Genomic DNA, 16,515 nt, shown 5'->3' on the forward strand with positions numbered 1-16,515 from the left:
GCTGTGATTAGAACTTGTTAAGTAGGAATATGATTAACTAAGGTGCAATGAGGCTATAAAATGACCTTAAATACATAGTTCTTTTCTTCTACCACTTTAAAAAAAATACTTGTTCTAATATTACTGCGCTGGAAAAATAGCTTCTTCCTGGGGTATTAGCCAATTATCAATAGAACATGCATTGAGCCATACTTTATCCAATCTTACTACAGCTGCTTTTTCCTTTACTTCTAAAGACTCATTTTACACTGAGATAGAACAAAGGCTATGATTGCTAGAAACTCCATATTGAAACATCAGCTGGCATAAATAGGAAAACATTTTGTTGCCATGGATTTTTCACTTTTTTTTTGAAATCACAAAGCTGTAGGCTTTTGTAAAAGTAGTGCTTTATGAATATATCATACTGCAGGCACACAAACTTGAAAAGCATTAATGCAGGTTTAGCATAATAGCACATACCATCGTTGCTGCTTCATTATCTTGGTCATTCTTCAGCAGTAAGGAACACTGATGTTGACAGGCATCAGTATCGTCTTGTGCTAGATATAAACGTGCAAGTTCCAACATTGCCTGTATATCAAAATATTTAACTGTATGTAATTCAAAGATGAAGAAAGTTGGTTCAGTTCTGAGTATCAATCTGATATTATAGAGCTCCAGGGAAAAATTGTATCTTCACTAAAGAGACAGCCTTTTCTGTTGTTTCCTGTGGGCATACATCAATTAAAGTAACCCATTTTCATTCCCTCACTTGTTAGAACAGATGAAACTTTTCTTCTTCTGAGGGATATTCTAAAGGTACATTGAAAACAGGGTTTCTCAGATAGTATTGCTCTGAAGACACAAGTACTTCAGTGTAAATACTGCTCTTGGAAAAATATAAGTGAATGTAGTTTTAAATGTATTGAAAAAAACAAATACCTCATTAACATTCACCAACCAATTCTGGAGTACAAGTAAGTTTCAGAAGAAACTATTTTCTTATTTGCATTTCCAACCTACCACACTAAGACTCTGTGTGAATCCATTTCTGAGAAGCTACCACAGAGTAAATATTGACAAACTGAAATGTACACTAGCATACATTCTTAAAGCTGAAGTCCCATCATGGATTACTCTGAATAAAATGCCACAAAAAAAATTATAAACACAAGTTACCACAGATTTAATCCAGTTTCTATTGAAGCAAACAGAAGGTAAACTGATTACAAAGCAAAATTAGCACTAGATAAACTGTAAATCACTCCTACTTAATTTTAAATGGTGTTTTGATTTTGGTTCCAAAAGGGAGGCATTTGTAATTGCATCATAATTCTTTCACTAGTTACAGTTGTAACTTCTGAATCAGAACAGTGTTTTGAACATCCTGTTCAGAACACGCAGGCTTCTAGCACAGTTTTTAACTGTTTTCTTCCTACTTCTTGTTCTGGTCATACTCAAACATATATCATGTAATTCTGAAACAGGAAGGCAGGTGGGTAAGCACTGAAATGACACAGAGAATACATGCATGTCAGAACTTTAACTATGAAAGCTTTCTCTAAGCTGCTGCTCTTATGTGCACAACTCTTGAAATGTCAAAAGGCAGTCTTGGAGTCAAGGAATACTTCATGCAGGAAGTGAAAAAGCTAGCTAAATTCGAGTTCTATGCTGGATTCTAGTGAGTGGAAGTGGTCTGTACATTGTCAACTCCAACACAAACAATGATACTATGAAATGATGTGCATGATGCAATCCATGATCCCCTTCAACTCTCCACCTGGAAATTGCATTGCCTCTTACCTGTTCAAGGAAACAAAGGGAGGGTACTACTGACCAGATTTAACCATGTAAAATAACACAACTCCCCTATGATACAGACTGCAATTTCTTTACATTTACACGAATAAATACAGTATTTCAATGCATTTTGGGTTACTTTGGCTAAAATACAGATTTTGTTCTGATGAAACAAGGTACAGATAGGTTCAAAGGAATTTCCCTTATTTCCATATATAATTTTAAGGAAAGTAAACTCTGAAGGTGCCAAGAAACAGATGGATTTTTAACAGCTCAAAATAATATTATGTAATCTAACAAAATTCAATTCTATTCTTTAAAAGCAATGCTTTTAAAAATGAAGAGAAGAAAGGAAGTTCAAATCTACTGAAACTATAAAAATAGATTGAGATAACTCCTTTATACTAGTTGTGGGTAACAAAATATTTTGCTTTCATTACTCAAGAAGTAGGCAGCAAGTTATTAATCAGAAATTCAGACTCAGATTTTCCAAAATGTCACTGTATTCTGTGTTGCTAGCAAAGTAGGATTAAAGCAAAAATATTCAGTAATATCTAACAGATATTTAGTACAAATGTCTGTATCTTGTAACGGGAGCCTCTCAGAAGTATGGTTTTAACAAGAACTGAAGGGAAATGCCATGCTGGTATTTCCGTACTGCTATGAAAGACAAAGTAAGGTTTTGATACTGGTGAAAAAGCCACAGCTGTACCATGACAGACAGTCTCCTTGTTCTTAATGGTAGAATGGGGAAATCACCATTTTAAGGATGTTTTTATTCCTTTACCAATTTATTTTTCTTCTCCGTATCATTCTTAGAAGATGTCTTGAGACAAGCCTGTCTCAAATACACTGAAGTTGTAGCTTTAGGAAGGACCTAGATTCTTGGAACCACAAGTTCAAATATTAACTATTAAATATTAAACTAAGTGATGTATTTAGCAGCTCATGCATGTGACAGCTGTTCAATAAGAAGCATCAAAATAAGAAGTCTTCACATACACCTAGGTATATAACATAATTATGATAGAAAATCATGGAAAATGAACAAAAACTGTATTTATTTTTAATCTAGAAACAAATCTCACTGAAGTTATTCTGCTTAATCTCACTTAATTATTCTGCTCATTATAATTATTAATTTCTTAGACTTTTGCTTCTCTATCTCTTATCTCTAAAGCCCAGGGTTTTGAAATGACAAAAAGGAAGAGGACGATAAAAATAAATCTGAATTTACCTGTATACATCAACTTGTGTAAAAAAGACTGTGCAGAGAAGAGAGAAGCAGTACAATAATCCTGCTCAAGAACAGCAACATTTTGTGACTAAAATCAGAATCCTACCCAGTCCAGATAAAAGTCTAAAATTGCTGAAGTAGACACAGAAAACACATAAATTGTCTGCACTGACCAAAATCACTGGGAGTTCATTTCAGAGGACAAGCACCAAGCAAGATTGTTCCAATCTCCATCATTACTGGTACCTGAACACAAGCTCACTGTGAGTGTATGCAGACACCACTTCAGTTGGGAGTTCTTGTAAGAAACAGAAGTTAGCAGTGCATGCAACTATTCTATCATGATAAGCAATGAAGGGGAAAAGGTTCAAGGTTCTATGTATATCATGAAGTAGAAATAATTGCAAATTATTCTCTTCTGTGGATAACTGGAAAAATATTTTGCTACATCTAAAAACTGAATGGAAAAACAATGCAAAATAGTCAGAAGGAGAACTGACCTTGTTATTGGTTTCACAGTGAACAAGGGCTTCTTTGTAAAATTTAATTGCTTTTTCATAGTTTCGCTGGGCTGTTGAATGTTTTGCAATCTCAGCACAAATCTCAGCCGCTAACTGTTTCTGTGCAGGAACTGCATCCAGCTGTTCTACTTGAGCCCGCTTAAGCACTCTGCTTTGTAATTCCCGAGCCTGGTGTGGGGAGAGCAGTGAGCAGTCAAAAACTGTCAAAGGAATTAATTTAATTTATCAACTACAAAATAATGCATTCTGTTTTTTTTTAAAAAAGGAAGAACTAATACAATTCTGCTTCTTACATCCCTACCATTTTGCCTAGCAGAGAATAAGAACGAGAACACAAAATAACATCTCTCTGAAAACTAAGGTAAGAAATCTGTATAAGACATTTAAGTTAATCCTGCTGAAATCAAAATGCAGGTGTTTTTGAGTAAATGAATGTGCCATCAAAAAGAAAAGGAACAGGAAAATATTTCAAAGAGAATGGGTACAAGGAAGGACAGTTCTGAGGGACATGGTAGTAAAACCAACAAAAAAACCCCAAAAGGACAGAAATTTTTTTTGAAATGTGATACAGTGAGAAACCTGGAAGAGCTAAAGAAGTAAAACGGTAAGAGAAGGAGACTGCTTAGGGGGAATTTTACTAAAGGAAAATTGGGGGGAAAAAAAGGTCAACTTTGATAAAGTTGACTATAAGGAAACTAGAAGGAAAGAAAAAAATTAAGAATTTGAGAAAGATAAATCTTACCAATATTGGTATTTAAACCCTTACATACAATTACCTTTCTAACCAATCTGGAGACTCTTCTTGCTAGTCAGAAGATGCTACCAAGGCTTATCATTTCTACTGCCTTCACTTTCACAGAGTGGATGTATAACAGAACAGAAAGTACTGACCACACCTCTTGCTAAACCTTTTTGTTGAAAAAGCATTTTCTAAGGGATTAAACCTCTAGCTTCCAACTTTGTTCTTTCAAGCCTCAGTCTGAGAGATAACAATTAACTGCAGAATGGACAGATCTTACTGCTATTTAATACTAATACTGCTGTTTAGCAGTACAACAAAACAACAAGTAGCCATTGAAAGCTGTTCTATTTTGCTCTGTGAATGGTAAAGATATGTAATCTAGCTGCCCTCGTGGCCAATTTCATCTTCACCTGATATGCTACGACTATGCTCCACATACAAGTGAAGGCAAAGTAAGACTGCAGAGTTGCAGTAAAAGCCTGCATTCTGATCTAAAATTCAGATAACGCTCCTTGCAAAAAGCAAAGACTGTGTAACACCTTATGTACTTTACATTTCCCAGCAGTCACTGGTGCTTTATCCATCCCCAGCATACATTCATTTTCCATATTCACACCAATATTATGGTTAGAATATGGGATGAAAGTGAAACCAGGGGTAAATGAGTTTTCACAGGTATTTTTGGTTTGCCTCTTTACCTGTTGTAATGAAACAATAGCTCTGTCAATCTTCTCCATTTTGCTGTAAATTTTTGCCAGAAGTACCTGGTAACGTACATCTTCCATCAGAGAAGACAACTCGTTAACTGTAAGATTGACATTAAACTAACATTATTCTTGAAGGAACTGATCCCAGGAAAGTCAAAGGAAGAAGCAACTCATCACACATCACATCCTCCCAGGCAAGAGTTTACATGAAAAATTCACAGCTCCATCTTACTTATTTAGAATTGTGATCTGACTTGCTGCATTGCTGGTCGGCAGAATATGTTGGTAGTAAGCAGAGTAAACACTAAAGACTACAAACAAAGTGAGATTTAAGGCCAAAGATACTGAAAGATGCAAACAGAATTAAAAAAAAATTGACTGTCTGGTCTTTTTTCATTTTCAGAGACATAAGACAAAATATTTTGAGATGCAAGCAGACAGGAAATAAAGCCACTCCTGACATTTCTTATCTAAATCCTCCTCAAAGTCAATGAAAAATGTCCAAATTGATACAATGTGCTACTCTACATGCAAAAAGCATGAGACTGTTCGATGAAATTTCTAGCCAGACCTCAAACTATGCTTCCTTTTGCTAGAGTCTAGAACAGACATGAATACAGAGTTACTTTAACTAAATATTTCAGTATCTACTTAAAAGCAGCAGGCTGCTTTTGAATAATGGTTAAAATAAATATGCATAAATCAGTATTTGAAGAATTCAAGCTTTCCCTGGCTAAAATTTATTTTACTCTACTGACAAAGCAGTATCTTGAGCACAGTTCCACATTAAAATATAGATGCCAACAAAAATTTTGTTTTATCTTTATTAAAATTAAGGAGTACCTAGAGCTATATTCTATCAGAAAATTTGTCTTCAAGGTGCTGTAATTGTGACATGCTGTTCTAAATCAGAGATTAGACTGTGTAACGTAGACCGTGTAAGATCATTCCCTTCAGTATGTTTCCTATGATTTTTTTTTCCACAAAGGATATTCTAGCAGTTCCATAAAAAAATATTAAGTTGTTCAGTAATTTTCCCAATCAGCCAAAATTAACATTTTTCTCTTAGAGAATGTGTGTGTATCAAAATATTGAAAAAACATTAAAAATTTTTTTTTTTGCTTCATTTTAAGCCATAGGGTAAGATTTTGAAGTACATGGGGCAAACTGCATTTACTGCTAATTATTTTTCCACGCTAGAAAAATCAAGCTATCTTGAGCATGACTATTAAATTAGCCAGATGCTCAAAGGCTTAACTAGGACAGGAATACAGTGTTAAATCAGAGGACTTTTTCAGTGAGAAGTAAACAAGACAGAAAACCAACACGCCGCTGCAAAGCATGGAAGTGATACAGTGACATTAGAAAAGATAACAGAATGGACTACTAATAATACTGCTTCTCTATTCAGAGAGCCACAAAGGTTAAAAAATGTAATTACACCACTGCAAAAAAAGTGCCCATGAACTCATTTTCTCCTTAGAGTCATGAAGAAAACACAAATAACAGTAGAATCTGTATGTTTTCCTGTGAATTAATAAGTCTTACCAGGCTCATGATCTAAAGCTTGCTGAAGTACTTTTTCTGCCTGTTCATACCGCTTCAATTTCATTAAAAGCTCCGCCAAATCATAGCAAAGGAAGTTCTGTTGACCATCTCTCACTGCAGCCTCATAGTAACCAATTGCCTTGAAGAAAGAAGCAAAAAGTTGTGTATAATTTAAAGACAAATCTTAATGACAAGAACCTTGTTACTTAGGTGTTTAATGACATGCTGCTTACAATTTTATTTACTTTTTTCCAATGGAGAAGTAATAAAACATGGGTCTGAGAGCAGGCCCAAACCCACTGCAAGTCACAAGAACAACAATTCAACAGATTAGAACCCACCAATGTGTGGATCTATTAACTGTACCTTTGGCCAGATGGTCTGAAGGGAATCTACATACTTACTTTCAGGATAAAATATCTATTTTAGCACTCTGAAATATAATACTTTTCTGTAAGCAAAGTCCACATGTTGACACAGTACTCAACTAACCTAATACAGTAATTATAGAATACCTTTGAGTAGTTATGTGTTTTGATTAGGGCTTTTCCAATTTTACTTGCTACAGATGGATCTTTTGGATTTTTCTTCAAGGCCTGCTCATAGACTTCTATGGCTTCATCAGGCTTCAACAGAAAAATATAAACACATGTAAGTCAAAAATTCAGATAAAATATGTATGAAGAAAACAAAATCTGGTAACAACTCCAGGAATGACTGCCAAGCACTACTGATTCATAAGCCACAATACTTCTGAGAAAAGAATGGTTACTGCAGAACTGCAGGAAGTGCAAAGCCCACGTAAATTAACATTTTCACGCTAAAACAAAATACGGAGAGACCTGGCAAACAAATGAGTTTGAATAAATTACATTCTTTTTTCACTGCAATTTCTCTACTACTGTCTTCACTAGTTAACAAAGAGGCAGATGTATTAATGCTGGATCTGTTTTTCTCTTCTAGCCACATTATAGAGATCAAAAAAATCCCACTTTGTGTGCTAATTCTTAATTAAAGAGAAAACTACGCACAAACATTAATATGAAAACAACCATTAATCATCTACAGATCTCCAAACTAGTAATCTCATCTACCAGTTGCATGTCCTAACTCAATCTATTCTTTTAACATATGAATTTAAACATGTAGCTTTCAAATTCCTATGTCACTTGACTACATTGTCTTCTGTAAATACTAAATAGTATTTCCAGTTCATCAAGAAAGTGAAGGATGCAAAGAATGTATAGGAATTATACAATTAAAAAAATTAAGTAAAGTTATCAGCATGAGAACTAAGTTACCTAGAATTATTCTAAGTTTCAGAACACTATTCTAAACATCTCCAGCTTCTTTGTAATTTCAATTTAGCTCACTCTAGATACCTGTTAGTCTTATGAGGCAGCACTCCTCTAGAAAACACTCCCTCCTTGACTTTCACCAAGTAAGCTTTTAGAAGAAATGTATTTTCAACAGTTTTTAATTTAAACAATCATAGTCAATATTTGTTTGACATCCTAAAGCAGTTTCTGTTTGACAAACATCATTCAATAAAAGTCAGCATGTCACAATGTTTCAGCTATACAAAGTCAACAAACTACTCAAATATTCCATTCATCTCTAGCAAGCACTCACCTCTTGAATATTCATGTATGCATCACCAAGAAGAAGAAAAGTATGAGCACTTGGTAGTTTTTCTACTAGGTCACTGGAAACAAAAGACAAAACCTGGCTCAGTATTTAACATGTCAATACTGGTATATAAACAGGAGAAGGGCACAACAATTTTATCCTCTGCAGATTTTTGTTTTTATTTCTGAAAATAAACTGAAGGAACCCCTGAAACATCTTTTCAAAATAAGACTTACAAATATAGTTTTAAAAGTTACTCCATTTACTCAAATGAATTCATGTCTAAATATTTTTCATTTATTGCAGTAGAAAGGATAAATGAGTTCATCATTCAATCAGTAAACATCTTGGAAACTATTTATGCACACCACAAACTTTTACCTATAGCAGGCAGCATATAACTTCTTATCTTTCATATACTGAAGATAAATATCTGCCATTTTTTCTTTAGCTTGTACAAAGTAAGGCTGTTCAGGTGTAATATTGCGGAGCATAGTCAAGGCATGTTTCACATCTCCTTGAGCAATTGCCAGATCCGCATCTGCAATCACAATTCTTAGCTCCTCGGGTGTTCCAGAAAATTCATTAATGGCATCTTGGATGACTATAGCAGCTTCATGCTGCAAGTAATAAAAAAACTGAATTAATTTAGATCCTGTCATTGAACAACCAAAAATATAGACATCATAACCATTTATGGGCATTAAGCAAACCAACCAAAAAAAACCCCAAAAAAACACAAACCAGAGCATCCATTTGTTTTGCTATAGTGTTTTTGATTTCTTAAATGAAACTCCTGTGACATGGACTACTATAAGAAGTTATAGTGCAGAAAATTACATTTGTGTTGCATATATATAAGTAAATGTTCAAACTTCAACTAGAAAGTTGTATGCTCCAACAGGTCTTGCTTTGAGCAGGCTGGCCTCCAAACCACAGCACTGTATGGCTTCTATTTTTATACATATGTAGTGTCCTATTGCTTATCCAGAAACAGCTGATAGTGGGGATGCTTCTACACAAAGATAAGGACATGATCCAATACCACTGCTAATAGCATAGACAACACAGACAACAAACACTGGGATCTACATCCCAGCAAATGAACATCAACAGTGTGAAATAGTCTTTGTAGTCTCAAAATTGAACACATGCAAGCATTTTTTTGCTCTCAAATCATATACTCACACACTGGAAATTTTACTAAGCAAAACCTCTTGGTAAAAGAAATGATGGTTTCCTATTCTGAACTAATAAAAATGGGAATGGGAAGAGGGAATTTGTATTTTAGCAGGTTTGCCAACATACCGGTTCTCCATTCAAACGATGAGCTTCTACCAACTCTAGGAACACAGACACACGATCATTTGCATCAATTTCAATACTTTTTCCTTTTGTTTTTGAAGAAGTTGTACATTTTCTCATTCCAGGCAAATTCCTTGCCATCTGTAAGGTTTTAATAGCTTCTGATATTTCTCCCATCTTCTTTTGGATTTGGGCCTTAATTAAGTGATATACAGGATGTTCTCTCACCTAAAAAAAATACAATATAAAGAGTTTCCAAATTTTACTTGATGTAAAGTATTCAAACCCCTTGCAAGATTTTTTTTAATACTGACTGGCTTTTTTTTCTCCTCCAAATATACACAAATTTAGCTTCAGGAATTTACTTATGAAAATATAAGAATTGTCAGAGTATGCAAACTAGTAATTTAGTAAGTTTTTATAATTACAAAGAAAAACTATTACATGGGACTAGACTTTGGGATAGAACAACATTAATTGCTGCTTTATTTTAAACTAGATCGAATTTTATGATATTTTGAGTGTCTCCCACACTGCTGCATGCACACTGCACCAGGCTATTAATTAAAGGAAGTATATAACCATTATCTGCCACAAGTCCTGCATGCCATTCTTCACCTTCCTAAAACATACTTCACATGAAACAAAAAGTCTATAAGGGAAATACAACCCTGTGAAATGGCAGGGACCTCAATTAGGTACCGAAGTAGATATGAATATTTAGTTTTCTTGTGTCACTTGGAGGAAGGAAGCAAGATGGGACATGCTTGCAAAGAAATGGCAGTTTTCAGCTAAGTGGTCTCAAGACACTTGGGCAGAACTCCAGCCTGAAGAGTAGGGGTGTGTGTACTATGTTACCAGCTCTCTGTTAATCCTACATAAAATTCCACTGATGTCAACAAATCACAAATCCCATACTGCAATGTATAAGACCCATGAAGTGTAACTTGTGAGGTGTTAGTTTTGTCTTCATAGTAATTTTTTTGATAAATATTCAGATACCACATTCATATAAACATTTAAATATTAAATTTGTAGTGTAAGAGTTACAAAACGTTCAGTTGAAAATTATTTTAGACAAAAACATAAAACTCCAGATGACTGACTGATTACAATTACTTCATTCTTTTGTTCAACTCACCTCAAAATTATAGCTTAGACAAAGTTCCAAGGACTGAGAACATAATTTGATATTGTTTTGAGCCAAGTACACCTGGGCCATGAGTAAGTGTGCATCTGCATAACAAGGGTTCCTTTCCAGACAGTAATGTAGATTACTATGGGCTGCTTCAATATCCCCTAAGAAATGGGAAAAAGAAAGAAAGAGAAAAAGCAGTTGATATGAAATACAGAGGTTATATATAGTACTTGTATTTGCAATTTTTTTTAAAATAAATGTTAGCATCTAGTGAATTAACTCATATAAAGAATTATAAGGTTATGACATGAAATCAAAAGCAGGTCAAAGGTATGGTGTTTCCCTATTGCTCCATATGTAAATCACTCAATAAATTAACTTTTTGGGAAACAATAGATAAAAAAATACTATGTTTGTATGTCTGCACAATTAAGATACTCTCATATAAAGGACAAAAAAGTGAATAGCAAATGTTCTTCACTTAGCTGTAACAGTGCTCTGCAGTGAAAGAAAAATATTCATTATTATTTAAGTGTGAAATTAATTTTTTATATTCAATAAACTAAGAAGGCAGTTAACTATCTCTTCATATAACAATTACCTGACAAGTACTTCACTTTTGCAATTAAAAAAATAGCTTGTTGAAGACCAGGCACAGTTTTTACAACAGTTTCAAGAACTGAAGCACAGTGCTTGAGAAGTGGTGAAGGAGACTGCCCAGGACTTGCAGGCTAGAAGCAAAAAAAACAAGTAAGTAATACAGAAAGAACCCAAACAAACTAGCAAAAACCAGCATTTGAGCCAACAGGTTTTTTATTTAGATTTAATTTTAATTCTGAGCTTCAATTTAAACTCAAATGAGCATTAGCAAAGCTTTGTTATTTCCCCCAATCAAAGCAACTTTTGTGAAGAAATATAAAAAAAGTTTGAAATTTAAGGGGGAAACTTCTCGATATCAGCAGGAACACAAGACAGTCTCAGACTTCAAGGATGATAAAACACTTCAGACCTGACATACGCAGAAGAGTCAGACCACAAGCATTTGGTTACACATTCTGAATTACCAGGCCAACCCATCCAATATAGCAGTACCATGAATTAAATTTCAAGCAAGCTGAACTTGGAATGAATGATGAGAAGGTTGGGAGGAAACAGGTCTGGTCCTTTCATGCTTATCCTCATCCCACATCACAGAAGATCCCTATACTTCTAGCAACAAACCGAAAACAGAGGCTGTACAAACTGCTAGTACAATATACCACATTTTTGTTGCTCTTCATCAGAAACATTATTGATTTCCCTCCATTAATTTAGCTAGTTTCTAACTGGTTTATACATTAAAAAAGGAAAAGGCAACCTAAACATCATTCTGTTCACAAATAGTATTTCTCCAGGACCCAAAACCAAAACAGAAGCCTCCATCACCTAGATAACTAACTCCTCACTTTCAAACATCATGTGGTCCTTTTTGCAGTAAAGAGATAAAGGAAACTTCAGCAAAGGCCAATCCCTTCTAAAAATCTTTCTGTGGACAACAATTCAGAAAAGCAATTTTAATTCCAAATTAAAAACCACCATTGCTGTTCAATATTTCTGGAACATATCCCAGGGAAGGCTTCAGATAAGAGCACAACCTCACTTGCTATCATCACCATCTGTGACATGAAAATGTCACTGCTACTGATGTTTTAGACTTTATAGATGGTAAGGTAGTTCATAACAATGGAAAGCTACTTGTTTTCCCATTAAGATTTTAAAATTCTATATAAAAATATTTATGAAAAGGTTCTATAATTAGGCTAGAAATAATGTCAGGATAACAGAAGTCAGCCCCCAGCTAGTTCAGAAGAATAATATATTTAAGGAAAACACTATTAAAAGAAACTTTAAATTAGTTTCTTCTGCTTTAAAGATGTCAGGTCCCCATTCAATTTGTTAAGTTCTACATGCCTTTGTTGCCAAAACCAGAACACATAAATTCAGCCACAGAAAATTAAGCCACCTAAGTGTTTGCGATTTTTCACTGGAATGAACAATAATATAAAAAGCCAGAATTACACTGATTTTTACCAACACACAAAAGAAAGAATTTATGTATATTGAAAAGATATTCTAAGCCAACAAAAGTATTTCCTGAATAGGGTGGTCAGTGTGAACATCCTAGTTTCATAATGAGATATCTCTATTCACTGCATGGCTACAATTTCCTCAGAGACACTAAGACAATGCAATTACACACACAGGGTGCATTGAATAAATATCCCAAGTTTCCTCAGGTGTCAATCATTACTGACACTTTGCTCACATCACAAAATATGTATTTTTATCATTACTTTGACTAAGCAGTTGTGTAACATCCCAAAACATACTCTTACCTCAAATAAATTCATATTTTAAAATGGAAAATTTTCTATTTTTTTGCTTCACGATTAACTGTTCTCAAAATGAAAAATTCCCATTCTCAGACAGATGTGATATAAAGGTGCTTACCTGTGCTGGACAAAAAATAAGATATTCTCTAATAATTTCTAGCAAGAAATCCGGGTTTAGTTTTTCAAAATACTCCACACCAAGAGGAAATCCATGCAAAGATGAGAAGTGAACATCCAGAACATCGTTCAATAAAGCAAAAACTTCTTCCTGTCTCTTACGTTTTTTCATAGCTAGGACTGCATGCAGGAAAGATAATTCCTACAAAAAAAGAAAAAACAAACACAAAACTCCAAACATTCTGCATATTCCAGATGCATTCACCTGTTACTCACACAATACTACATAGTTATTAATGTTAGCCACTTCTTTATATTTAGGGATACTCTAAGGCATTTAGTATGTCATAAGAGACATTTGATAATTATTCTACCAATTCATTCCTTGAATTTGTGCAAGAATCTTTACATTTGTATGACCACAAAACCCTGGAAATAATTAATATTTCATTCCCTCACATTTCAAAACTCACATTCCTTTCCTCACATTTCAAACTTATCTGCAGAGTAAAAACACAGCTAGAAAGCAATGTTTTCACTCTGCAAGCAAACAGCCTGGTTTTAACTTAAATAGAAAGAAAATCTAAAACTTAACAGTACTCCATTAAGAATGCTCTACTCAAGTGACTGAAATATAGAATGTGTAATAGTTAGAAGGCCACAGTTCAGACTGTAATCAAAGTATCTCAGTAAAGAAAGATGCCTCCTACCCCAGATTTCCCAATGGACTGCTGAATTTCATTAAGAAACTCCAACTGCTGCTCCGCATCTTCTAACTGCCCTTGTATTAGCTGACAACGGATAATTCCTGTAACACATGGAAAGACTTTATTGCCAATCCATCTTCCTGGTTAAGTGCATGCTTTCTTTTCCAGAAGTAACTTTTCCCCTCCTCAACCTCTCCATAAAGCAGTGACAGGAAAAGAAAGAAGGGATCAAGACTTATGGTAATGAAAATTTTACGTACTCAGAAAAAGCTACGGTAGATGACACAGGATTGATACATTAATATACTATAAAGCAGTTTGAAATGGTAAATCTTCAGCTGGTTCTAGATTAAGCAGAAGCACCATAAAGTCTGGCTTCTAAATTCAGAAAAAATACAAGAAGGAAATCAACCTCAAGCACACACACAAACCACTCCTGACATCTAAAGTTTTAATACTGTTTAAGGCCATGGCACAGTCAGAGGAAAAAAATACAGGGAAAAATCTATCAGGCAAATATGACATATTTACACTCCATTTTCTTGACACAAATAGGACTTATTATAAAGTGGGGTTTTTTTGGATGTGACACATACATCCAAAGTATGATGTTTTGATTTGATTATGGTTTTCAATCTAATGTGGACAAAATGAGGACATGGACAGCTTGTTCTATCATGCCCTTGATTTTCTTATTTTTGTAGTGCCTAAGAGTTCTCTAGTTCTTTGGCACTAAAGAAATTAAATAATAAAGTAAGAAAAATACAGCAAAATGTTCCTACTGTTACTTTGAGAGCACTAATTTAGAACAGAGAAGATTAATTTTTCACTAAGGAAGACCAAAAGACATTCAGTAAGGAGAAACTATTGCCACAAGGAAGAAAGCAACCAATGAATCTAAAAATACAACCCAGTGCTCCTGTTCTAATACTTCTAGATTTTCCTAGTACCAATAATAGGAAAATTTAATCAAAAAACATTGTCTAGTAAAAATTAAAAGGAAGTGTAAGACCTTACCAGTTAGTGCAGAAACACTTGTTTCATCAAGTGTCATAGCAGTCTTGTACCATTTTAGAGCTTCCTTCACCTTCCCTTGCAAAATCATTTGGTAGCCAAGTTCAGTAGCAAATTCTGCATTGTCAGATGCCAAATCAAATGCTCTTTGTATTAAGGTTTGTGTATGTTGAAGGATGAGCTCGTTCCGGCCACACTAATGGTAAGAACAATCTTGAAGCTTTTCTCATTTTTCAGATTCAATTAGACAAACACACTGAATATAACCAGATCAGTAGAGACATCTCATGTAAGAATAAATAAGCCTGAAGTAATTCTATACAAACGGGGACATTAATGTGGGATGGACTCAAACATAAATATACAATACCCTACAATAAGGAATAGTTGCTTTGAGTGCTTCCTTACAGCAATTTTTGATAAATACAGAGATTAAAGAAACCTTCACTTTCAAGGTTATGTGATTAACTTTGTCAGTTTACAGTAAGAAGACGGTGGTGAATATCTGAGTGTATTTTCACTGTTTCTCACCTAAAAGCAATCAGTAAATCCATTTTTGGAATGAGGTTGTTTAAACATTGTAATTCATGCTGAATATAAGACTTGAAAGATGTGGTTAACAAGGCTACACGAGTTAATCTATTTCAATTGTCCACAATTTTCTACTTTTCAGTAGACCTTTAACATCTGCCTACCAAAACCAGAACAAAACCAGGATATATAGATAGATAGATGATGCTTAAGGAAAAAAAAAAAAAATACTCACTGTTCTACTGAAAGCCAAAGCCATTTTATAGAATAGCTCAGAATTACGCGGTTCTAATCTATCCAGTGCTTTAATCAGGTCTCCCAGTCTTGCTGAAGCCTTGGAGAAAAAGGAATAATATAATAAATAATAGAAAGAATTAACAAATTAGACAACCAAAGTTTTCATTATAAACTACTCACATTTTCACTATGCATGAGTATCTTGAAATGTAAATTCAGAGGTTTTCAGGGTGAGGAGCTAGACTTGAGAATTCCTAAGACAATACTTTAGAATAGTAAAGTGACAATAAAGCAGTCCATGTGTCCTTTATCCATGCTCTAAAAAGGTGAAAGGCTTGAGCTAAATCTGATATAAGACACACATGGTCAAAACCAAAGCAGTTCCCAAGTGCTTTTAACATTTCTTTCTCAAAATACCTAAGGGAATTTTCTGGGCATACAATAATAAGACAGGGGGTTTTTTAATATGGTTTTAGATGCAGACACCTGAAACGTGTAAATCTAACAGGCCTTGAAATTTTTCCCTAGACATGGCTCTTAGTTACATGTAACATTTCACTCCAGAATCTTTACCTAACAATCTACTATGTCCAGCAAGATTCCTTCCTGGATGGCTCCACTGGAGTCAGCAATGCTTACTACTTCTCCCTATTTCCCCCATAGAACAGAGACCTTATAGAAATTTATTTCTATCTTATTTCCCTCATAGAAAGAGACCTTGTGCATAAGACCTAAATTTGATTGTGAGGCTAATGACAGAGTTATTTGCAGTAACTGAAAATGTGTTCAACAACATAAATACCTTTACTTCTAGAACTTGAAAACACCTACAACACAATGAAGACACTTTTTTTTCCTAACTTTCCACTTAAATTATCACAGTAGTTTTGCATGAGAAAAAATACAGAATGAATTTTTGGTGACAATT

General features: G+C 34.4%; 1 protein-coding gene across 1 annotated transcript in view; it reads right to left on the minus strand.

Annotated features, from left to right (window-relative positions):
• The window catches only part of TTC21B (tetratricopeptide repeat domain 21B), a 35,079-nt gene that overhangs the window by 11,013 nt on the left and 7,551 nt on the right, over positions 1-16,515 (minus strand). The window contains exons 8-21 of the mRNA XM_058840294.1: positions 15,586-15,684; positions 14,823-15,015; positions 13,809-13,906; positions 13,100-13,300; positions 11,211-11,340; positions 10,613-10,770; positions 9,475-9,699; positions 8,548-8,786; positions 8,170-8,242; positions 7,053-7,163; positions 6,538-6,676; positions 4,981-5,087; positions 3,520-3,708; positions 463-573 (exon numbers count right to left, since the gene is read on the minus strand). Of these exons, the coding sequence (XP_058696277.1) occupies positions 463-573; positions 3,520-3,708; positions 4,981-5,087; positions 6,538-6,676; positions 7,053-7,163; positions 8,170-8,242; positions 8,548-8,786; positions 9,475-9,699; positions 10,613-10,770; positions 11,211-11,340; positions 13,100-13,300; positions 13,809-13,906; positions 14,823-15,015; positions 15,586-15,684 (2,073 nt within the window). The remainder of the gene's footprint in view (positions 1-462; positions 574-3,519; positions 3,709-4,980; positions 5,088-6,537; positions 6,677-7,052; positions 7,164-8,169; positions 8,243-8,547; positions 8,787-9,474; positions 9,700-10,612; positions 10,771-11,210; positions 11,341-13,099; positions 13,301-13,808; positions 13,907-14,822; positions 15,016-15,585; positions 15,685-16,515) is intronic.

This window comes from Poecile atricapillus, chromosome 5 (assembly GCF_030490865.1).
Source record: "Poecile atricapillus isolate bPoeAtr1 chromosome 5, bPoeAtr1.hap1, whole genome shotgun sequence".
Classification (NCBI taxonomy): domain Eukaryota; kingdom Metazoa; phylum Chordata; class Aves; order Passeriformes; family Paridae; genus Poecile; species Poecile atricapillus.